General features: G+C 46.5%; 1 protein-coding gene across 1 annotated transcript in view; it reads right to left on the bottom strand.

The window, feature by feature from the left end:
• Positions 1-602: 602 nt before the first annotated feature.
• The window catches only part of LOC8032723 (protein 5NUC), a 130088-nt gene continuing 104799 nt past the window's right edge, over positions 603-25891 (bottom strand). The window contains exons 6-9 of the mRNA XM_029976679.4: positions 14148-14407; positions 6172-6343; positions 2609-2812; positions 603-888 (exon numbers count right to left, since the gene is read on the bottom strand). Of these exons, the coding sequence (XP_029832539.3) occupies positions 680-888; positions 2609-2812; positions 6172-6343; positions 14148-14407 (845 nt within the window). The 3' untranslated portion in view covers positions 603-679. The remainder of the gene's footprint in view (positions 889-2608; positions 2813-6171; positions 6344-14147; positions 14408-25891) is intronic.

Raw genomic sequence — 25891 nt, 5'->3', positions numbered from 1 at the left:
CGAAGGGGCATAAAATTGGTTATTGACATTGTCTTCTTGTGGCGCAAACAATCTAAGCGCCCTGACCATCTGAGCAAACTAAAAATTACCCTTGCGGGTTGCCTTTTTTCCTATTAAAAATGTGAAGAGACATCGAGACAGGCCCCTTTTTCTTAGATTTGCACCTTAGTAAAAGGGCATGTCGCGATCTTTGGCCACGTTTTCGATCGGAAAGGAAATCCACGCCGGATCCTAATATTCGGTTACCTAGGACGCAGGGAACATAAATTGAGTTACCGTCACAAAATATTTATAAATCCACTTTAAGTACTGTTCACACACGCACACCAGAGCACTAACAAATCTCTATAGCCACTGAGCTGACTTGGCAGTGTAGCAGGATGTATGAGCGCTCCGTTGGACGTGACCCCGCCTTATCCAGCGCGCACACGGAATGCAGCACTGAGCCGGTGCTGAGTTAATGCTCACAGCATCGCTAATGGAGCGTATGACTCTTTTATCTCCGCGCTGCGCTGCGTGTGTGAACCGGCCTTTAGTGCCCCTTGTGCCCGACGAGCACTGCAGAAACGCTCCAAGAGTGCAAGTTCACAGCGTGGCTCGCTGTTCGTTCTTGGTATCGCGTCGTTGAGGCGGCAGCTTGCCGAAGTCCCACGTGAGCCGGTGACACTGCTTTCCCTGATCACGACAGCGACTGCCGAAGCAGCATGGCGACCTGTACTAGAGCGGGCAACAGCAGGGCCGTCAAGGCGGTCGGCGCTGGGCGTCCCGCGTGGTTAGGCTTGGTCGCCGCACCGGGCGCGGACGCGAAGGAGATCCTCCCGTCAAGGCCAGTGGTCACGGGGGAGATGGCCTTCAGGTAGCTGACAAAAACCTCCACGTCCTCGTAGCCTGCGAACCGAGAGAGAGACAGAGAGAGATCAACATTTATTTGTACGACCCCTGTCCGGGTCTGCATTCTTGGGGAGGAACACGAGTGTTCTCCTCTCGGATGGTGAGCGGGTGGTGAAGGAGGGTGGTCCATGGGGAGGGTAGGAGACGCGTGAAATCTACTTTCGTCAAAGGTGCTCCCCAAAGGCGTTCTAAATGCGTAGAATTTAGTAGGCAGGCCACGGACGGCACGTCTTGGTATCTGGCCATGGTGCCACCTGACGTCACGCTATCAGGTTGCGTGGTTTCACGTGGCATGATGACGTTGCACTGTCAAGTGACGTCGTGGTGTCACATATACGATCAAAATGTCAAAAAAAACAAAAACGGAACACCCTCAGATAACGAGAGGAATACGAAAACGAGAACCACTTAAATATCTATCAAGAGCTATAACAAAAAAAACAAAAAAAAACAAAAAAAAACACGACGACTATATCGGAAAAGTATTGCACCAAATCAAAAGAATAAGGCTGAAAGAATGCTCTAAACTGTAGTCAAAATTCCTAAGGAAGCGAGGCCAGATAGGCCAACTAGGGAGGGACAAAGAAACCGAGCTTTGCCCAGCAGCTCCTGTTTCTCCTCAACGAGTTACAAGGTGTGAGAAACTGCTCGCTGCAGGCGCCGGCAGCCATGTTCGCAATTGTTTCAAATTGAAGCGGAAAGGACGCTCTCGTGATAATTTTGTGAAAAAATAATGACTTAACCTTTATAGTTTGTTTGTCAAACATAAAAACATGGAGGACGCGCTTTTAATGTGGAACGCGATAGCGAAACATATAAATATATAAGCTCCCGCTCGTTCCCAGATACGCTACCAACTAGGCCTTGCATGACCATGGCGGTAGAGTGTGAAAAAATAAAAAGTAAAGGAGTAAAAAAAAAAAGAAAAACGCTTGTCGGTAGCGTGTTTCGCTCGGTACTGTAAAGTCGAGAGTTCAAATCTCCCCTAAAATTCTTCAAAAAAAGGTTTAATGCAAATTAATTGCTTTATAAAGTTAAATCATTTGAGACATACGACGACCTTTAATTCGCATTATGTCGTGCTTTTAATCACTTTTATTTCACGCGTGACGTCACGTGAGCGTTGTGGGTTGTTTGAAATTCCCGCGCGAGGTCACGTGGCTGTGACGTCATTACCCTATCGACCAATCCTGTATTTTAGCGCACACCACCGATGGCGGCTTTTTTGCGACACGAGCCCCATAACGCTCTCGCGTTAAAATATGCCGACGAAAAGACTAGCGCGGCACGAAGAAATAATTTCACAACGAACGTTTCACCTGTGCATTATCTCTCCAAGCAATGAGAGCCGAGAAAAGGAGCGTAGCTAGCTGCGGTCCTTTTGTTATGGGCGGGGCCTGGAGCACGGCTACCTGTACCTAAATTTCATCCGGCAAAGTAAATATTGCGCAAAATTGTTTTTGTTTTCTGAAAACGTTTTTCATCTAGTTTTTTTTTTTTTTTTTTTCAGTGTCTCTAAGCGAGCAAATCGTAGTAAATCGGGTATAGCGGATCAATATTTGCAACGCGGTCACCCTAATTATATTTCGGACTGTTACGAGTTTTAGGGCGAGCAAAAGACGGCACAGAAACCAGAGGGTTTTAAACCATCTCCGCACCCAACAACTTTAGCTTGCACTTTGTCTGATGGCTTCAGAAGTAAAGGCAGTGCACCTACCAGTGTCAAGGCGGTCTTGCGGCTTCACGAAAGAGAAGTCGAAGTGGTCTCCTCCCTTCACGATGTATCTGACTGCAGCGATGCGGTACCACTTTTCTGGGTCCACGTCCTCAAAGACGGGCACCCGGCAGGCTGTGCACAGGATCCGCAAGCTCACCACTCGGTCCCAAGGCTCACGACTGATGTCGTATACCACGCGCATGCCTGCGGAAACAGCCGCAGGAAAACGTGCTCAGTATTCGCGCATAAGCGAAAACTTTGTAACCACGGTGCAGAAAGTCAGAGGTCGGAAAACGGCCCTCAATGGAGTCGGAATTCCGTTCGGATTTCGCGCGTCTTTTGGGACGGGCACTTTCGGGCTGGGGCTCCGCGGAGCCTTGAAAAGGTGTGCGAGAATGAAAACGGTTTCTCCAGACTCTGTCATGATGCGCCATCACACGGCGTTTGCCAGAAAGGGGAGCGAAGCTTTGACTTCTTTTGTTTGTCGCGAGGCGCCGCCGTTCAGACACCTCTCCCCTCTTTCACCGTGCTCGTAATTAAACATTTGTGTGTTCACGTTTCGTATATTAGGGTGCATTATGTCATACTGCGAAGCCTAGAAGGTGGCTCTTCGAGTATGTCTTCTGGCTTCGGCGGGAGTGGGCGCTTTAAAGGGACGCTTTCCTAACGGCTTATTTTCGGTTCCTGCGGTTCGAGGAAGGGGCACTGCTGCGGCAGGCGGTAACGATGCCTGTCTCAATTCGCCGTCATTAACTACCGACGGAAAAGCGCTAGAGCACTTCGTGCTTCCGCACGTCGCCATCACAAAGAAATTGATGATAGTTCGGTTGTGGGATGTTTCGATGTACAGATTTTGGTGCACACACAATTTGGTGCACGAACTTTTCGGGTCATGGACCTCTTGGCACGTAGGTAATTTGGTGCCTGGACGGTTAGCACATGGTCATTTGGGTTTCCAGATACTTCGACACGCCGAGTTTTTGGCACAGAGTAGACGAAATTTAGTGTATGGTTATTTCAACTATTTTGATGAAAGGACTTGAGCGCGTCGGTATGAGTGTCATTCGGAAACACGATAGCTCTAAGGTTCACTCAGTTCTCTGCTACTTCGCAGCCTGTTATTCAGAAGGCGCTTTCGAATCAGTGGCGCTATTTTAATTGAACGATCGTTTAAGCGCGACACTCAGGATCTGTACAGAACGAACACAAACATAGCTTGCACATGTAAAAGATGTTAACAAACAGAACGTAAGGGCGCCAGTGAGCTGGTCTATATTGAAATTTTCGAAGCAACCCGAGGCTGAGGAATACGAAAGTTGACACCAAGAAAAGAGGAGGAGAACGCTCTCCTTCTCTTGTGTTAACTTTCGTATTCCTCACCCTCTGGTTGTCTCAAAATACTATGCGAAAATTAATCGTATTTTCTTTATTATCATTTGACACTAAACGCTTAGCATGGACCCGTATCCGTTGAATTGTTATGAAATTATCAATGTGTTTTTCACCATATTGCGTTTTTATAGAAGTTAAAAAAATTGCTGAGGAACTTACGAATAAAAAAAAATCTACATCGTGCCCTAGGTTTTGTTGAACTTTCTTGACCCCTAGGTAAACCCCACATTCGATATTTCAGACGAAAAATTCTACTGCTCTGAAATCAACGTACTGTGCACATACAATCAGATTTTGCAAAAAGAAACAACAAAAAAACTGATTAATACACGAGAGAAAAAAATGGGGCTGTACGTTCCTGCGGAATTTCGCTGCAGAATACGTCAAAAACAGTTTTTTTTTTTTTTTTAATTTCTGTGATGGACGTGCTCCGCAGAATAAAATGAGACGAACCTCGTTCCCTCACTCGATCCTCGCTCGTGAGCAGAACCAGAACGAGGCCGCCTTGTTTTTCTGCCCCCAGCCAAACGCCATTCTCTTTCTTTTTTTCTTTTTTTTCGGCGTGTCCTTGGCACGGTCAACATGCTGAGCCTCACTGCATCGCCGCTTTTGTTTAACGATATCCTTTTCTGTAGTCCATTGTTTTTCGAGGCATTGTGAAGACGTCTGGAACCGTTTTATCAAGTCACTGTCTTCCATCATAAAGAGAAGCCGGGACACGCGCGTACATCGAAAGACACAACTGCGTAATACGCCAACCCTAATACGATGACGCACACGCGGAGCGGTTAACGACCCGCAGGAGCCCGCGACAGGGACAGGACAGGACAGATCGCTTCGTGTCACAGATGAGAAGTTTCCGGGGGGAAAAGAAGAGACGCTGCCGAAAGGAATGCTGTCCCATGGAAGATCCAACCGAATGGTCGACGGGTTTGCCTGAACGTTCGTGCACCAAAATATGTTTACACCAAGACATTCTCGGGTCGAAAAGTCCTTACGGGAGCGACCTCAACAAAACGTCCTGCAATAAAAAGTCCTAGCCCTTATCAGGGGCAAACCAAAGCGGCTCATTGGATTGCCCGATGGCCTAAAATGTTTGAGACAGGCCCTGAAAAAATTATCTCGGACTAAATAGCCCTGGTAAAAGTTCCCAGTCAAAAGGTCCTAGCAAATTCATAAATAAAATGGTCTCAATTGAAGTTTGCGGCGTTTGTTTGTTTGTACCCGGTTCTGACCTTTGGCTTCTTTTTGATGCTCATTCAGCTTACAAAATAAAAGATGTGCGAAATATTTATTATACGAGATAATAGACATTTTATTAATTTGTTTAACACATTTCTGTTTTAGATATCTACTTTTTGTCTGTATATTATTTATGTTTCAGAACATTTCCCAAGTCTTCTGATTTAACGCATTGTATGCACAAATCCATTCTGTCCGCTTGGAAAGTTCTTCGTATCAGTGGTAATTAAGGCAATTTCATAAATATTCCACCTTATGCTATTGCAAGTTTAATGCCTTTCATCACAGACGTTTTATTGCGACTCTATAAGATTACTCGGAACTTCAAAAGAATAAAAACATGACGTTCGCACGATGTGCTTATTTTAATCACATAAAACCTGTATCGCTAGATATCGGCCGCCTTAAGCCATGGAGCTGCCTGTGAACAATAGAACAGAATTAACGGACAGCAGATGGACTCTGCAATAGAAGAGCCTCATACAAGGGCAGTGCCGTTCTCTACAATATGACAGATTTAAACTTCAATGTACGCCAGCGCGTTGAGACGCACTTGAGATGATGCTTGAACAAACCACGTCTAGGGCTCGAATATTTCGGAGACTATGAACGTGACTGGCGACTGCCCAAGCCATTACGTTCAGGAGCAAGCGCGCAACCTGCCTGGTCGTGCCAGCAGAACGCCAACTGACAAGGAAAGCTGCCAATGGATTAGGATGCAGTGGTCAAAGGCTGCCACGACAACCAGAGCCTGATGAGAACCTCATTAGACAAGTCTGAGGTGAGCCCTGCCAGAGCGAATACTAGCGTTAGCTAGGCGCTGTTCCCTTTTCCAGAGAGTTTTCACTTGAGGCCCAGCAACCCTCCTCGTCCATTGTATTGAGCAGCTTAATGCAATCGCTCTCTCGTGAGCATTGCTCCCCGCTTACCGGCCATCTGGAGGAATTCTCCCTTCGCGATGAGGCCCGTGATGTCGTGCAGAGCCACACCGTGTTCGACGACCCGCTTCAGCTGGGCCCCGGTCACATTAAGAAGCACCAGGGTGTTGCCAAAAGGCATCACATTCACCACGTCCTCGAAGGTGATCGCTCCACCGGGGCTCTGCGTCGAAGGAATTTCGATTTTATACTTTCACAGGAAAACGATTGCAAAAAAATTAAAGACGTTTACAACTCCCTGTAATGCCGAATTGGAGCGTAGCTCTTGAGGTGGAGGAGGTGAGGGTACGGAGGAGATGGTATGCCCTTCCTCCTCATCCGTACCCTTTCTTCCTCCCTCGTCATCTAATCCTCCCGTGCTCCTCGCCTCCTCCCCCTATTCTCCTCCTCCTCCCTCCACCCCCTCCCCCTCCTTCTCACCTCCTCCCTCCTCTTCCCGCGCGGTGCATTATAGAAAACGTCCCATAATGCAACGCGCGCGTCACCGCGGTGCATTATGGGACGTTTCCCGTAATGCACCGGGCGGTTACGCCGACGCGTCACGTCCACGCGTCACGCCGACGCGTTACGCCGACGTCGACGGCGACGCGTGACTCCGACGCGTTACTGTTACGCCGACGGCGACGACAACGCCGCTCAAGCCGGCAACGGGCACCTACGAGCTCCGTCTAAAATACTAAGGACAAACGAATTTCGACGGTGATACACTGGTAAGGACCTTAATAGTCAAAATCAAAAGCACCTTACAAAAAAAAAAAAAAAAAAAAAGAAGAAACATTTATTTTAAATTAGGCTGAATGGGGAAAAAAATGAGAAGGAGTTGAACACGATAGCTAAACATAAACCCTCGCTCGTTCCCAGGCCGTGCATGCGTGTCTGGCTCGCAACGGATGGTTTCGTGGGTTCGATCACGCTCGACCTGAAATTCGATTTTTTTCTTCATGGCAAATGAATTATTTATCGACCAATCAGTATTTTCCGGTCCCACTGACACCGACGCCGGCTTTCCTGTGACACGGGCTCTTTAAAAGGCAATTCCATTTCAATTTTGATATTGAGAAAACTATGCAGCGTTCTTCAGTATTTTCTAGGAAGACCAGATGTCAATATTACAACACTAATTTCGTATTGACTGCGCCATCATCAGCGCAGTCAATACCACGATGTTAGAGCAGCCAACATTGAGCAACTACGTCAGAGGCATGTCTACGTCATTCTCACGTTTTGTTTGATTTAGAGCGCAGCTCTTAGGCGCCCGTTTCCGGCTTGAGCGGCGTCGGCGACGTAACCGTAACGCGTCGGCGTAACGTATTGGCGTGACGCGTTGGCGTCGCCGTAACCATAACGCGTCGGCTTAACGCATCGGCGTGACGCGTCGGCGTCGCTGTAACCTTAACGCGTCGGCGTCTCCGTAACCGTAACGCGTCGGGGTAACCGCGTGGTGCATTATGAGAAACGTCCCATAATGCACCGCGCGGGACGGAGGAGGAGGGACGGGAGAGGAGAAGAGGGGAGGAGGCGAGGAGCACGAGAGGAGTAGATGAGGAGGGAGGAGGAGAGGGTACGGATGAGGAGAAGGGGCATACCGTCCCCATCCCTCCTCCTCCTCAAGAGCTGCACTCTAATTCGGCTTTACAGGGAGTTGTGAACGGCTTTTTTTTTATGCTTCTCAGAGCGAAATTGAACAATGACATCATGAGTTTCTCCTCCCGGTGTTGGCTCAACGGTGTCCACGTGAACGCCGTAACCAGGATGCCCCAGAAACCTTACATAGGCCAAACCTCTGCTCAGCAGAGCGCCTGTGCGAAGTCCCATTCAAAACGGTCATAGCACGAGATTCCAGCCTTAATAGCGGCCATACAAACAATATATTAGAATTTCTGTTGCTAGTTCCTGATAGATTACTATATTACCTATCTATGAATAAAAATAAAAGAAATAAAAAGTGTTTTTGTTTAGAAAATCGACTACAAACTTGCTAGTTTTTCGAAATATCCGTTTTTCAGGCACATGTAGCGCGTTATACATTTATTGCACAATATTGATATTATACTAAAAAAGAGCTTAATTGGAGCTTTACGGTGATTTAAAAATCATAAAAATATGTTGATTAGGTCAGACAGCACAGCTTTCTGAACTTCGTCAAATATCGTCGCAGAGAGGAAGTTTGACAAATAAAAAAATACATTAAGAATGTTTTGACCTAGACGCTTAATTAGCATAAAAAAGCATATGCCGAGAGCGTTCCGAGAAAGTAATATTGATGTAGCGTAAAAAGTAAGGAAAAGGGATGCGAGTGAAATATGGCACCCCAATAAGCTGGACAAACGACACTTTCCACCTTGGCCGCTTCAACCGTCAAAAACTTGAGAAAAAAAATTCGACGAACTTGCCGTTTGCGTCTTCTTTATTATAGGAATTGCCAGATAACATGTATGTTTTTTTTCAAGAAAATTAAAAATTCGACCCAAACTTTGTGCCTGAGTTGGGAAGAAATCACCCATGTGCATTTGTTTTGTATTTAAATCAAATTCATCCAGCAAAAATAAATTATATCAGGCTAAACACGATCATAAAGTAGTTATACATAATGATTGAAACCTGAGACCGTGGTTTGAAAAACCACAGTCACAGAAAAAAGGGACAGACGTTGTCTGTCCCTTTTTCTTTCTTTTTCACGAGTTTTTATTTTTCAAACCACAGTCGACGGTTTGAATCACCATGTATAACTTACACGAGCTCGCCTGCTCTTTAACCGTTTTTTTTATAAAGCAGTGCTGTTGTGAGCAAATCGGAGCGTTCACATTTCCTTCCACCTTCGTAAGTTATGCAACGTCCTTTTGCAAGCAAATCAAAACGCAAAATACAAAAAAAGCTTAAAAACTAGCTACAAAGATCAAGCACTTGTTGTTTCAGCAAAGCTGGGTTTAAATTAATAAGCGTTGCTAAATAAACTATATTTTTATGTTACAGTAACTCATTCTTCCGCAATGTTTCCAATGACCGGACGGACTGATCAATCAATCTTCCATTTTTATAAATACATATAGTAATAAAAAATCACTGTTTCTTAGCTACAGCTACATAAATATAATTAACCTGATTAAAAAAGTTAATATAATTTATTTTATTTGAAAAAAATCCATTTGATTTTTTTAACCCCGATTGGACATGGCTCCGTCTCTGTCAAGCGCAGGCCTAATCGATTAAGAAAAGGAACGTCAAATCCTCTCTAGTTAAAATTAATGCCACGTTGCAAAGAGAAATTTCGAAGTCACGAGTAATTGGTAATTTACCCAGCTACTGTTATGAATATGGGATTTCTGTTGTGGCTTAAGTGCTTTGAACAACTATACTTGGTTACTTGAAGGCGTACTTATCTCCCCAAAAACATTTCCAAGTGCCCAGATGAAACATGTACGTAAAAACAATTGGCTGCATGTTTGGTCATTCTGTCCAACGCGTTTAAATGAGGTTGTTTTATGGGGTTGGTGGTGCTGTTCGTTGGAAGAGTGCCTAGCGCAGGGTTTTGTGTGGGAACAGATTGCGTAACACCATTGTCTTTTTTCTGACGCTGCATGCGCTTCCTTTCGGCACCACCCGGATTCAGAGCCTCTATTTGCGCTGAGTTCTCTGGGCCACAAAGAGAGGGGAAGCGATCCTTTGCCCATTCCTCGTTCTGCTCGTTTTTTTTTTCTTCATACCATCTGTTTCTGCTCCTGTCTTTCTTGCCTTATCCACCCCTTTCCGCTCCGCGCTTTTTCTCATACCACCTGCTTCTGCGCCTCCCATTCCTGCATGCCGCGTCTGCTGCTCAGTCAGCAGCGCACTCTGCTTCCGCGCCGGTCACCGGGGTTGGATCTCTTGCACCGGATGCCGTTGTTTAAATCGATAACTGTTATGAACTTTCTCACCTCTGGAAATCACGTACGTTGTCGTTTTCGTTGTTGATGTTGTAGTTGGTGTAATAGAGCGTAGGGTGTTCAGCGCGATATCGCCAATTGCTCGTAAAGAGATCGAAGCTACGCCACCACATCCTCGCCAATCCTCTTTGCCGACTGTATTTGTGGAAAACAATGCCGTGTGAGTCTTGCGTGGTGCCCGCTAGACGGCCACAGTTACTGTGACATCGCGATAAAGACAATTCGTCATTCTTCATAAATTCGAAATATCATCGAAGTTAATTGCTAAAATCACAAGCTTCGGCTAGGTGGCGTAAGCCAGCGCCCGATTAAAAGGGTGCATCCTTGTCCATTCATGCAAGAGCACCTATGAGACAGGCCTGCGCATTACGCCATCGTTAGTGGATCTCTGAGCCTCCCCAAGGGGCCAACGTGCTGAAGCTTGACGAGAGTACGGCGCAAGGCGAGAGACGCGGATGTCTTGGTGTCTCCACTTGCTACCGCCGCGCTTGTTGGAAGAGCTGGCTGCGACGCTGACACCTCTCGCCTTTCATCGTAGGGAGAACTGGGAGGTGCATGCTCTCGAGAACGAAGCCACTTGAGAATTCGCCGTCAAGACGCCGCGGTGCGTGAACGCGACACCGATGGCCACCCTATTGAATATCGCTCTGAGGGGACTTCAGGAATTTTTTAAAGGGTGTGAAGGGGACTTCAGGTATTTTGTGATGTTTGAAGGGGGCACCGATATATCCTGGTGGGTTCGTTGGCCCCGTCAGAAGCTCTCCTGAAATGTCTGAAGTGCCCTTTACAATGCCTTGAAATGTCTGAAAGCCTGTCAAGAACTTTTCTAATGGGGCCGGGAAAACCTTCAGGCTTCTTGAGATGTCTGTGGGGCCACGGCATAGGTGGAGAAAACACGCAAAAGGAAAAAAATTAATATTTGTAGAATGTCGATCGTATGTGTATACGGTCAGGTTTTTTTATTACTGCTCTTCTATCAACCATCACTTTGCCCCTTGACCCGTTTGTCACTGGCCGGGTGTTCGGTCGCCAAGGGGGTTATGTGTTCAATCGCCCCATGTGGAGAGTTGACGAGGCGCGGGGGCCGGGTGTTGTTGGCCGAGTAATGTTTTGAGGCAAACAAGCTTTACTTGTTGCACTAATAATAATAAAAAAGGGCAAGCCGAGAGCAGCGCGTCGTTCAAAAACAGAAGCGCGGAGGAAATTGAGAGAGCGAAGCGGCAGCGACTTGTCCCGGGAGTTCCTCCGCGGAGGACGGTCCCCAAAAAGGAGCAAAAAAATAAACAGAACCATTTTGCTTTTTACCAGAGTCGGAAGTCCTCTCTTTTTCGTCGTCGTCAAGAACACCAGCAGGAAACTCAAATCCCCCTCCCCTTTTTTTGCAACGCCTACACACACACACACAAATTTGCATTTAATTGCATTATAATTACACACACACACACTGCAATTCTCTCTGCCCGGCAATAGGGAGAGGGTGCAGAACCGCCAGGGCCGGACAGCACGCTTCTCCAATAGTCGGTGGGAGAGAGTGGTGTGAGGAAGCCAAGGAAGTCAGGAGGCCGCTATAGGCATTTTCTTTCCACTCGTGGGCGGTTTGCTTCTCACCGCAATGGAGATCTGGAACGGTCCGGTTTCCTCCATCCAGAAAGGTAAGCACTGCTTTGAGGGCTCGCCCCTTGGTCTGTTTTAATCCGTGCCGTTTCTTCCTTGGTTCCGCAGGTGAACCCCGGTTCGGCGTTGGCCGTCTTCAGCACCGCTCAAGCGCCATCGTGTTCAGCGCATTCAAGGAGATGGTGGCCGGTGTCGGCCCACTCGCAGCAAGCCTGGCAGTCGGGATCAGCGTCCCACCACATGTAGTGCCTGCGCACCGGGATCATGGCACTGTGGGTCCTGAAACGGCGGATGACGGTCGCTGTTCCGCCTTGTTCCTTGCGGCTCTTCGTCCGACCGGCTTCAGAAACATCCAGCGAGCGAAAAATACGCCGAAGACGCCGCCCCGACGACATCATGGACGAAACCGTGACTGTGCTCGGAATTTTTCAACGGTGGCGGGATCTGCTTGCGAGTTCGTCGTTTTCTCTAAACGTGCTTACTGAGACTGTGTATGTGTACGTGAGGTGCACCTGCTGGGTTTTATTCGCTGAACTACCGTACATCAGGAATTTACCCAACGGCATTGTGAGTACTTTGAAACTTATTTTTCGTTGTGATAAAGAAGTCAGTTGTTTCTATTTAATATGATCTCTTTCGTCGACAGATGCTTGCGCCCGGGTTTGAAAAAGCATTGGTTTTTATCGTCATTTTGAGTTTTAATACACATGTAAAACTCAATCTCCGTGATAAATTTTCAATAACGTTTTGAACTGAATTTTTTCTATGGCTCACAGTCATTTGGGCGTCTTAAGGGGTATCCACACGAAGGAGAACTCCGCGGACGGATGTCGTGACGTCAACAACCCGGGAAACTCCGTCCCCGGCTCCGCCGCGTGCACCGGCGGGGCTTTCGTGTTGACAGCACGAAGCCTCCGCGCCTCCGCCACGGAGGAGAACGGCGGCGCGAGGCCAGGGAGGCGTCAAAAAGGGATGACGTATGTCTCACGTGATGCGCGCTCCGCGGAGGAAAGGAGCGGATTTCTCCTTTGTGTGGATACTCCTTAAAGGGTTGATGGGCTAAGGGGTTTGGGTTGAGGGTCTGTGGGGCTAGAGGTTTTTTTTTCTGAGGGGTATACCTGAAGGGTATTTTCGAAGGGTTTTGAAGGCCTGTGAGGTCCCATAATCCTTCAAGACTGATGGGCCCTTTACAATTATTTTCAATAGGGCAACGACTTCGCCATGACGTGCCGCAGTTATCGCTGTGACCGTCGTGTGTATTAACGCATGATGCTCATCTTTTTTTAAAATATCGTTCAGCGGTTACGAACTGACCCACCTACACATTCCGTGCTTACACGTCTCCTGTGGTTGGTTGGCCCTGCAAAGGTACCGCTTTAATACCGCTTTAAAGAATAGTTTCACCGTACGCACAATTTTTAGAGGATTATTTACGTCCCCAGACACATTATGATTATGGTGATCTGAACGCGAAACTGGGCACGATACAGAAACATGAAAGTGGTGTACAGAAACAAAGATAGGGACGGAAAGCACGCGCTGTCTCATTTTAGAGCGCAGCTCTTAGGCGCCCGTTTCCGGCTTGAGCGGCGTCGCCGTCGGCGTCGGCGTAACCGCGCGGTGCATTATGAGACGCGTGACGTCACTGGTGACGTCATCGGCATCGTCACGTGACCACTGTGAGGCCACGTGGAGAAAGGGTATACCCTCCCCTCAGTACCCTTCCCTCCTCCTCCTCCTCAAAAGCAGCGCTCTAATTCGGCGTTACAGGGAGTTGTAAACGGCTTTAATTTTTTCTAATATTTTTATAATGTTCTGTTTTTCTTTAGCCTGGGGTTAATAAAGAGTTTTAGTAGATCGTTCCGATACCTCCGACACCCCCGATAACGATACGACGCATGCTCAAAGGCGGCGGTGGAATATCGAAGTCATCGAAACGATCTAATAAATTTCTTTATTACTATCGTGGCAAAAGTCCACCAGCTCGCCTCCCCCGACTTATAAGTAAAGTTTGAAAAATATCCCTCGAAATAGAAGTTTGGGATAGCAGCTAGCTCGAAATCTGCATCAAGGCGTTATACACACTAGTTTGTTTTAGGTGAAAATAAATTTGGGTATATACGTTTTCTATTTGCGCACCTAAATTAAGTTTGTTGTGAGTTCAATGTACTATCTCGGACAATATGGAATGAAAGAGTCCTTCACGTTTCGGCCTACCTGCCAGTTTTCGGAAGAGCTGTGGTTCGATCTAGGAATCGAAAATGAAGTCCCCTACTTCGGTTTTTTTTTTCTTTCGGAAACTGGAGAGATGATAGATCTTGTGAGGACCGCCAACGCAGAAAAAGGCCTTATTGGGCCTTTTAGCTCATATAGTCAGCAGGGATACCAGCAACTAGGCTTTGGGGGTAGTTGGCAAGCGTCCGCCCGCACCTCGTCGCTGATGGGCGCCCTGAAGCCTCCGCCGTTTGCGATGGCTGCGGCCACCGAACTCCACGAGCCGTTCGCCCTAGGTGTCATTTGGGCCAGGAACTTGAGGAAGGCCTCGGTGACCGCGTTGCCCAGGTTTGATTCCCCGAAGTGCGTCACCGGCCTGTCTCCCTGCAACAGCACCTGCGTGCTGGCCACGGTTTCGCTGCGCTTGGACTCCAAGAGAGGCCGGTAGTGGTCCAGAAGCGCGAGTCCGTCGGGGTCTGCATGAAGAAACCGCCAAGAGGCCTTGCACAAAAAATCATAAAGGCCTTGCGTGTATCGCGCTAACAACCACGGGAATGCCCTGTATCCTGACTCCTACTAACACGTGGCATTTCGGAGAGCGAGAAAAAGCAAGAGGGTAGCACAGTTGCTCGCCATGCTTGCCCTGTCTGCCGTCGTCTCCGAGGTCGCCTTCGCCATCCGCTACAGCCGGTTCTCTACAGGATATTGTCACGAATTGCAGACGAGGCAGGAGGAAATGGAATGAACTAAAGGTTTAAGGCCACGGTCCCACTGAATGTGGCAGTTTAGGTACTTTTTGGCAGGCCATTACTCATCTCCTTTTAAATACTGTTTTGTGGGATTTATGTCATTCAAAAGGCAATGCAATCCTCTTTCATTTGATATTATGTATGTGTTGGTTTTTACTGTTCATGCGCATTTGTAGCGTTGCGAATATGATGGCGCGGACCCTCACTTGCTCCGCTAGTTCATGTTTTATGAACGATCCATTAAAGATAGCACGATTCCAATATAGCAGTTTTGTTAAGATGATGTCGGAGCAGAATCTGACGGTCCACTTTTTTGATATTTGCACTACTTTGTTTTTTTCATCCCTCCAAATATTGCCCTAAAATTGACATTCTTCAGCACAAATATGTTTTTAATGACAAGCGCTAGGGCAATGAAATTAGCTACAGATGTAGTGCTTATGATTGGTAATATGCAGACAAAAATTTAATGTTGTGTAAAATTTTTTTGTTTAGATATTTTATATCAAACGTAGCACTTTTTTGTGCTTCGAGTCATGGTAGTTCAAATGCCACTGAAGAAATAATTAAACTATGATAAAATCTTTTATAACATTTAGAGCTACAATGGTTGCCCAAGAGGTGGACGATGGCTTTTTTTCATTTTCAAAGTCATAACGCTCCAGGAGCCCCTCAAACTTACCTGTTTTTGACGCATATCTGTTTTGGACATCAGACAGATTTATTGGCATTTAATAACATTTATTGTTTGGAATAGATATACATTGCGATGTATTAAATTTTCACAATGATCTTGCTTTGGTTTCTTAATAGGTCCAGAGCTTAGCTAATTTTAAAAACAATTAAAAACGGTTTGGGTGTTTTGTTGCGCTACCTGGCGGATGGCAGACAAACTGCTGATTTCTAGTGTTCAAAAAATATCCGAGGGCGGCGTTGGCATCTGTATCATCATCAATCTCCGCGTCTTTTTACCTTCACATTTAAAAAATATATTGGAAGATTTACTATCGATAAATGAATGGTTTAAGTATTGGGTCAGGCTAATAAATCTAAGACAAATAATTACACAAGCGTAGCGTGATTGTTGTTCATTATTCGATATGATTGAAATCAATAAACAATAAAGACGAAGAGGAAAATAATACACCCGAGTTCACTTTATGCCTAGAGTCACTACATGAGCTTTAAAGTATCGGCACTCAGTTCCCCAAAATGGGTTTGGGCGCCGCCATTTTGGGTCTTGCTCAAAAGCAAACGCAACTGCCGATCATCATGATCCAAAAGTACGACTTCCTCAGCATTAGATGCGGTGCTAGGAAGCTGATGCAATATGGAAATGCTCTGTCGCGAGTTGTTTAAACATTTGTGAGGGACGGAAAAGCGTTTTCTGTGATTTTAGATAAAGCTCCATATAACTGGCAACCATGATTTTAAGCCACAATTTTAAGCCAAGTGTCGTTACTCGGAACAGCAAGCTAATTTACTGGCACAAGCGGGAACAATGAAGAAGAGGCAGGTGTCAAAAGGTAGTGGCTCGTGGAATCCACGGGGCTTACGTCATGGCCCCTCCAGGTATTACAAGCCTCTTGAACAAGAGCGTGAATAGTGTCATTAAATAAGCTACGCTTCAGAGTAGCGACACTTGGTCATATTGTGGCTTAAAATCATGGTTGCCAGTTATTTGAAGCTTTATCTGAAGTCACAAGAAACGCTTTTCCGTCCTCCACTTTAAACAGTTTTCGACAAAGCAAAGCAACATTACATGAGCTTCCTAACACCGAATCTAATGCTGAGGACGTCGCACTTTTGAATCATGACGATCGGCAGTTGCGCCTGCTCTGCACAAGCAACAAAATGGCGGCGTTCACAACACTGTCGGGGAAGAGAGTGGTGATACTCTAAGTGCAGCTCATTTATTGGCTCTAGTTCCCGCGAAACTCCTTTTCCCTGACTGAAAGTGAAAGTAAATATGAATAATACACCATCATTATAGCTTATTTAGTTAAAACAAAATACACATAATGAGAGGAGGAAGCGGGCGGGTAGGAGAAACGCGGGTTTTATGTGCGACCGTTCTAACCGTCTCAAAAGAAAGAACGCACGAGCTTGCACTGGTAAAAAAAAAAAAAAAAAAAAAAGCACCAAAAGAAAAGATGCGGCACGCTGTGTTCTTTGTTATTATGCGTCTAATTGCAAATTGTTGTGTGTATGTTTATACAGCCGGGAGTTAATCTGCCTTAGTGGGCGTCTGGTGTCTCAGCTGTAGATGAACAATTTAGCCAATGCGGTACAGCCGCAAACCTGGGGTTTTTAATGTGCACCACGCAGTAGTGATACACGACCGCACGCCGGTACGATGCTCTTCCAGATTGAAACGGGCAGGGGCGGGGTGGGTTCTGCAGCGCGAGCTTTCGCTCCAAGTGCTCCGAGCTGTCTATCTATGCTGGAACGCAAACTACATGATGTAGAAAACTGCATTGGGCACTGATTGGCTATTCTCTCACGTCACGTGACATGACGTTGAAATGTAGTTTTTCCCTATGCAGTTAGAGCTATGCTCGTAAAATGATGCAGTTGGCGGTGACGTCAAAATGTCGTCACGATGCACTCTGACGATGCAGTTAACTGAGTGGTCGAGACGAAGCCAGAGATCAATCTGAATCGTAAAAGATGGCGACCCTAACATATGCATCTCTACTGTTGGGTTCGCCAGCAGATCGAGTTTTTAGAGATCACCGGGATGCTTTCGAGACGAGCGATGCGTGGTTTGTGGGCGAATACCGGCTGACCAAAGGGGTGACTCGCTGGCTGTGCAACCAGCTTCGCGGAAAGCTCCAGCGTTGTCGTGAAGGGCCCCGTCTGCTGACGGTCGAACAACAAGACCTCGCAGCTCTACGCTTTTACGCCGCAGGCGACTTGCAGGGACCCGCCGGGAGCAACGAAAACATTGGTGTTCACCAGTGCTCTGTGAGTCCCGTACTTGGTGATGGCACCAACGGTATCATCGATTGCCTCGGATCGAAGTGGCTGTGTTTCCAACAAACTCAAGCAGAGAAGGCGCTCAGAAAAAGGAAGTTCTTTGAGCGATGCAAGTTCAGCGGCGTGATCGATAAATATTCTAAATACTCTTACACGATTCAACACGATTGTGTTTTCATTTGACTTCACCCCTTATAAGCGATTTGGCTGAGCGAAAAGCCAAGAAAGCAATGGTAACAGGCTTAAGTTGGGCTAGTTTGTTCATACTTCAGGTAGAGAGAGAAAGAGAGATATACTTTATTTTAAAGCAGCTACTTTAGGTAAGGCCAGCTGAACTATAATAAACATACACATAAAGAAAAGACCATACACACCGTGGGACTAACAACTGATTTTCTTTTTCGTCCTCTTCTGCTACAAACCCAACTTGAGGGAAATATTCTCTTTTCTTCTTTTTTGCTTCTTACTTCACCGAAAATTTAACCCCAGAAGGAATATTTTTTTCTTTCTCGTGCAGCACGAGAGAAGTTGCACTAACGCAGTCAAATATGGCCAAAAAGTAAAATTGGTCGTTAGTTGTATAAAAGCAGGAGGTTAGTCTGCCTGAACATGGCGACATTGTTACCCACTGTAGATAAGCAATTTAGCCAGTGCAGTACGGCTGCTAGCCCGGGGTCTTTAACGTGCATCACGCAGTAGTGATACACGACCGCACGCCGGTACGATGCTCATCCAGATCGAAACGGGCAAGGGCGGGGATTGAACCCAGGATCCCTGGGTTCTGCAGCGCGAGCTTTCGCTCCACGTGCTCCGAGCTGGTGTGCGCTAGAGCCACTCTATATGGCAGCGTAGCTGCCAGAGTAGCGACACGACGCAAAATTATCTAGATACACGACGTCAGATGCGCTGATAGTGTTCTCCATTTTGGGCCTGGGAGGTTGCCATGGTAACCGTGCTTCTAGCGACGCCGGGCGGCAACCTTTGTAGTCCAGTTGATATCTCCATTCGTTCATTGAAAAGTGGACGCTTGGCATCGCGGTATGGCAAGAACCTCTCGAGGAACGGTGCCTGTGTTTTCTGAAAAGTGAGACGATTTGGAGCCCGGGGACATTCGGGCGACGAGAGCTGCTATGGTATCGTACGTGCACGGACAAGGCGAGTGGTTTTCGGCGCCGCCGGTATGGCGGCCGCTTCGTGGGACGAAAGTACCATCCTAGTACTTTCGAACTTTGCACCGATGGAACAAACATGACTACTGCTCGGCTGCCCCATAGTGAGCGAGTATATGTTTAGCATCATATTTCTTCAAGACCCGATCATCCCTTCAAGATGAGATTTTCTCACCGACTGGTGAAGAGCGACGTCGACGGGGTTCACCCAGAATTGTTGACGCCATCAAAAGAGACGGACGCCAGATATGAGGTGTTCTTGCCGGCAGGCCAAATAGTCGTTCGGAAGTTTACCGGCATTCAAAAAGTCAATCTGGTGTAGCACGTATATCCGTGTTAAAGGGGCCACGAAATTATTTTCAAACTTCTTCTTTCTTAACTGTAATCCTCAACTCAGAAGAGAACTGTGAAATCACGCAGTCGTGATATGCTAGGGCACTGGTGCGATGACCCCAAGCTTTCAGCGTGCTTTTTAAGCACACCGTAGAACTTGGCATTCGCAAGTGCATGATGATAAGTTTTGTCAGGACATTTATTGGCCAGGAACTCGAATTCAAATATCCATGGACGAATTGATTGCTGACGAGCGCATACATCCGAGCGACGCAGTTTTCGTGTCCAATGCGTGAGTTGGGGTCGGCTGACGTCATTTTGGCTTTTGTAGGCATTGTAAAGAGGATATTTAGAACCATACACACATGATGATAACGTCGTAACACACTGACATTAAGGAGCACAAAACGGGCCCAGCTACAGAAAATAAATATTACACTCGTAAGAAATAAATACGTCTGTAACTTGTTAATTACAAAGACGAACACACCTCTGATAGTATGTGTTGATGCATTGTTATATAGCAGGACATTTCATATATATCACTTGAGCAAACGCCAGTTTTTCACCTGAAGAACAAATTAAAAAACACTGCGATCAAATGCAAGCTATTGCAACGAAAGCAAGTTATATCAAAATCTTCAGAACTGCCAATTCGTAAAATTGGCGATTAGTAAAAAAAGGATAAAGATCGCAGGAGCTTCATCGCTAAAAAGAAATGCTGTCATTATTTGGTGACCGAGGGCTGAAACAATTTCCCCTACGCCCTACACGTGCCGTATACCTTTCGTTGTGATTCTCAGAAATTCAGACTTTCAAAGGAAGCTAGAAAAATGCGAAAATTTTATCCTAAAAGCTATGTGGAGCGCAAGTTCGTCTGCTTCTTTTTGCAGGGGTTGTGGTGACGTCAGAACGCCGAGTTCTGAGTGGCTCCGATTGAAGGATATTGGGTAGACTTAAAAGCAAGGTGCCTTGAGGCCTAGCCACTATTCTTTATTCAGAACCAATCAGAGCTCGGCGTTCTGACGTCACCACAACCCCTACTAAAAGAAGCAGACAAACTTGCGCTGCGCATATCGTAAAATCGTTGATTTGTATACTTGGGAGTTGTGTGAATATTTATACAGCGTGTAGTTGGTCAGCCATTTCAAAGTTGCTACGAGTCACTCGCTGTAGATGAGCAATTTAGCCAATGCAGTATAACCGCTAGCCTGGGGTCTATAGGTCTTTAACGTGCACCACGCAGTAGTGATACACAACCGCAGGCCGCTACGATGCTCATCCAGATCGAAATGGGCAGGGGTGGGTATTGAACCCATGTTCCCTGGTTGATTAGTAGAAAACGTAAACATCACACCTCGCTAAAAGTTTGTGATCATGCGGTTACCTGGGGCAAAAACAAATTCCCCAAGGCCCAACATGCGACGCATAGATTTCGCATCGATTCTCAGACACTCGAACGTTCAAATAAAACTAAGAGAATGCGAAAATTGCATGCTAAATGTCTTATCGATCCTCAAACACATCCGGAAACCCGAGCACCGCTAAGGCGATATTACTAATGCTGTCGCACAGGTGCTAATATCCAGAGCGATCTTGCACAGAAAGGGTATAAAGTATCATTCTTTCAGATCTTCACGTTATACCTACGTCAGAAAGCACGTAGAAGCCCTAAATCGTCGGCAAACTGCGGCACATCGCGACTCCACCGCACCGAACAAACTCGCATCCACCAGCTCTGGGCGCTGCCATCTTACCGATGACATCACAGCTCTTGAGAGGTCACGGGACGAGTCGTCACTTGGTTGCTACGGAAACCGAGCCAGCTCAGCTCGTTGCCATGGTACCGCGTGTGACCAATCGCGGTGAGAGGCGGCACAGGGAAAAGCGTGGCGGTACTCTGGCAGCTACGCTGCCATATCGAGTGGCTCTAGTGTGCGCTAGCCCACTCGGCGACTCTCCGCAATTCCCTGTAGGGAAAAAAGAAATGATGTAGTTTCAACTCAATCGCCACTGTTCGGCGACGTCATCGGACACGTCACGGTGCAGTTCTCTTCCGACGTAGTTTGTTGGCGATAGAGATTAGGCTCCTCCCACCGGCGACGTCACGATGCAGTTTCTCCACAGCTTTTTCCAGCATAGACAGACTGGTGTGCGCTAGACCATGCAGTCGGCCACCGACCCCCCTTCCCCCCCCCCCCCCCCCCCCCTTTCTAGTGCGTCTAATTTATATACAGGTATAAGTATTTGAAGATCGACTATGGACGTCGATCGTCTCGAGGTAATGTAACGTAATAACATCATATAAATAATAAACTTGTTGAAGGACTGAACGACTCAATTTTTCAATTCTTAGATTGTAATGTGGCGGTAGCCTATTGTGCTTACTGTTGATGAAGAGCAATATGAGGTGACGAGGTAATGGTTAAATGATGAGGCTCTATAAGGACGACAACATTAGTGGATGTCGAACCACAACGTAGAGTTCCAGACTTGTTTCAAGTATCGTGTATTCAAAGACTTTCTTCACCCGCAACAGAATGTGGTAGAATCAATGAGGATGCTGCTTTACAACTGTACGTGGAACAGGAAAACTGCATTGTGCAGAAGTGCGGCTTATTCGTTAACATGAGGGACGGATTTCAAGCAGCATTCCCTGATTGACTACTTGGAACAAATGGCCTCGTTGACGTGAAGTGTCCCCGTTTCAAGATTCTTGAAGCATACTTAAACCGCAAAGGAGTATGAGGCGAAAAATAAGAAAAAGGAGCCTGGTGTGAAAGGTCCAAATCACCGGCATAGCTTCTACTATCAAATACAAGGGCAGTTACATAACACACGAAGAGAGTTTTGTGATTTAGTTATATTTACACTCAATGGCATTGATATCCAACGTATTCAGAGAGATGACACCTTGTGGTCAACCAACATAGAGCCTTTTCTACTAATTTTTTATATGGAAGGCCCGACTTCCGCTGAAATTCCTTACGTAGACGAGTTGTCCGACCGAATAAACTGCAATTACTCCCCATCTTGGAATCTCTCGATCTTCGTTTGTAAGCCATAGTATCATGAGATCGAGGGGTGTGGCTCTTCGTCCGCCGAATATTGCTTCGGCGGGTGTTTTTACCGTGTAAGATGAGACTGTCGCGTGCAGCCGGAACAAGAACCTGGCGATTCTTCAATGAACTGCTTCTTCCGTAAGCTTCAAAAGGGCTTTTTTTCGTTTCGCACATCATCTGCACTGCTTGCCCGTTAGTTGCAGGATGGTATGGTGCACTAATGTGATGCCTCATGCCGGTTTTTTTTCTTCAAAAACTTGTTTATTTTATTTGAAGCACAATTTTGCGCGTTATTAGGGAAAAGTATTTTCGGTAGGGCAAAAGTCGGTAAAAGAGACCGTAGAACGTCAATGACGTGTTTGGACGTCGTGGCAGGCATCGTGTAAACTTCGAGCCACTTAGAGCACGCACCGCCCATGACTCCGTAGACGGATACGTTTCGCCACCCACCGACTGAATAGTGGATCGTTTTCAGTTACTGTTCATGATGGCGTTGGATTCAAGGTAGACTTCGAGTCTTTCCACAAAGTTAGCCCAGGTGCCAGGACTTTTGTCGAAAGCGGCAAGTGTTCGAAACGTCGACAACGTTGGTAGCCACGTGTTGTGATTGACACTGGACACTTACCATTCGCTGAGAAGAAACTTGCTTGTTCGTCTGCCATGAGTCGTCCGATATCAGGTCATCACCGCAACACCATCTCCCGACAAAACTGGTCTTCATTGTTCGCACGTCCATAGTTAGCAATCACGTCAACTTATAAATTCCCGAACGCTCCTAACTTGCCGTCGCTAAACGCCGTTCATTCATAGCGTCTTCATTGCAAATAAACGTCTTCCTATTTCTTCTGATGGTTTTCCTAAGCTGTACTTATAACATTATGTGTGTCGGTACTTCCGAAAATATTGCAACGGCGTTTGTTTTCCGGGAACTATAATGTAACAACCTTTACAACATCTTCCGGACCCCGTGAAACACAATATTTCGTGACGTTATTTTAGTCGTCATTAAAATGGTGAGGTGAGTACCGTAAATCGCGAAGCAGTTTACTTGACGTCCGCTTCCACTGGTTGAGTCTACTGAGCGTGCATTCCTGCAGAGGAAATTTTCATTGATAGAATATTGACATGTCAATCAACATTTGATTCCTTCTTGGTAAGATTTATTGCGAAAGCTCGTTACAACCGCCGAACCGTATGTCCCTATATCAGAGAACAATTTATACCCAGCCTGACATTCTCGCATACATCCGTTTGCATGGCCACGCTACTTCAGCTAGCTGAGCACAGCTGGCAGCGGCGCGAGCAAGGCCACGAGGGGAACGTGATGGTGCTCGAGCCATCCCACTGTGAACCAATGTTTCGGCCACCCCACGGGTGCGTGTCGCCATCTATTGGTTGAACTAACGCCTTGTTCAAGATGGCTGCCGTGGGACCGCAGCCTTAATGGGGCGAACTTGTGCCAGAAATGAAAAAAAAAGAACACAAGTCGAGAAAGCAGCAGCGAGCGTCGGCGGCGGCAGAGGCAAGTGACCGTGCGTCGGCGTAACAGCTGGCTATCGCCAGAGAGAGTCAGTGAATTAATTGGCAATACGGCGCTCGGCTCTTTGTTTACTATGCTCGTCATCTCGAGTATTCGACTCCACCTAGAATGCTCGGGAAAGTGCTAGGGCGAGACTGAGTAGGCAAGGTCATTCTGGCCTCCTTACCATTTATGCTCGGGGTAAGAGAGTACACGAATCTTCTAGATGTAAAGTCCCTTGATACTTCTTTTACAAGTAACGACAACCAACACAAATGACTGAGCACACTCCGCTGGAACAAAATAGTGTCCTTCAGTTCAAATCTCTATTGTGCGCCGGCGTTCGCTTCCTAACACCTGCAACGTCAAGCAGTCAGCGCTTCAAAGAATGTCACTACTTCCAGGAAGCTCTTATCTAGGGACTTTATCTAGATGAACGGAGAAGCGTATCTTCTCGATCTTGCACGCGACAATATTCCAGGAAACCTTTCCGGCGCCGCAAACGTTTTGCAAAACTTATATCCATTCACTTTTTTTTAACGACGGTTTTGACACGTTGGCTTCGAAATCGAACTTAGTCTTTAAATCGCTCCTACCTTAAGATGTGCCTGGCGGCGTAAATATTACGCTATTTTTGTTTTTGTTTTTAATGCGTTAGCATTAGTGCCCTGGCACATGCGCTGAACTTGGTCTGGTTTGGCGCACACGTAAATCAAATTCGTTACATCGTCACGGGATGGAAACTGGCTAGTAAACACATTCTGCAGGCGCTGACAGATGGCGGCGGGGCACATATTTCGAGAGGCTTGGAGATAGGACGCTTAGCGACCAAGGCCGAACAGGATTGGCTGGTTATAAGGAGCGACGCCGTGACGTAACACCTAGCAACCGAAGATCACCGGCGACGCCCTACTTCGCCAATTTCGGCGCCGCGCAGTGGGGGACGGCGGGTCTATATAAAAAAACACATCATTATGCAACAGATTTAAACAGAGGCAAATAAATAGAGCACAACGAAAGAACACAAATAATGACTATAAATGGTTTTAAAAAGTCAATATTTGCAATTCTATTGAGTCATATTCGCATAAAAAATAATAACTCAAATGTCTTATGACTGTTAAATCAAGTCGTATATTGCAATTTTTCAATAAATTCTAAATTCTGAAAGTTTAAGATTAATCATTTGTTCACCGTAGGTAGTTTTGCACGAATAATGTGTTCCAAATGCCGTTGCTACGCGTGGAATAAGTGACCGTGTTTCTATATAAACACGCTGATCGAACAAGAAAAAGCGTATCATTTAAAGGGACCATGAAAGGATTTTAAAATTGAATTTCATCCACCGCACGTCGTAGAAAGTGTGAAAAGAAACACAAAAACCCAAAAATAGGGAGCCAAAAAAATTATTTGCTATAGAACTTTTAAAAGAAAACTGGACTCTTTTGCGCCTTCTTTACTTCGAAAGCTCGCTGCCTTTTCACTACGATGCATCCGCGGAAACGGAGCACGTCAGCCGAATCCACGTCGCCTATTGGGTAAGAGTCTACCTCACCAGCACCGCGATCGTAAACAATAAATAGCCGGCGAATTTTTCCTAAAAGTTTTGTTAAATAATATTCAGATCCACATTTTGTAGCATAATTAGAGATGTGTGGCGAAAATTGCCAAATTTGATAATGCTGAGAGCCAAGCGCCATCTATCGTGTGGTAAACGAAGCAACTACTGCGCGTGCGCAGTAGGGCAGGGCCGACTTCAGTTACTTGGGTCACGACGACCGACGTACGGTTATTTCCTTTGATTTCCTTCCTCTCGAAACACTGACTGACTGAGCGTTTATTTTTCTACGTGTTCTCGTGCGTGCCGACTTGAAGCAGCAAAAAAAAGAGTACTTAAAACAGACCACGACGAACAAGAACGCTGGATCCACAAACACCCGAGAAAAGCGACAACGGCGACGAATCCACCGACTCCGACGAAGCGAGCTGCTCAGAATATAGGCCTAGCAGGCACTCCGACTCGGCGCAGCGTTGCTTCGTCGCAAGACCGTCTGCCTACGACCGACTGGCGTGCTGAATGGAATATGCCCGCGCTACGCTTGTGGACCCTTCCCGTATTATAGTTTGATCGCTGACCTCAATTTTAGAT

Source organism: Ixodes scapularis, unplaced genomic scaffold, assembly GCF_016920785.2.
Source record: "Ixodes scapularis isolate PalLabHiFi unplaced genomic scaffold, ASM1692078v2 PGA_scaffold2__306_contigs__length_199485367, whole genome shotgun sequence".
In the NCBI taxonomy this organism is placed as follows: Eukaryota; Metazoa; Arthropoda; class Arachnida; order Ixodida; family Ixodidae; genus Ixodes; species Ixodes scapularis.
Note: the sequence above shows the minus strand (reverse complement) of the source record. Positions and strands in the feature narration are given on the sequence as shown.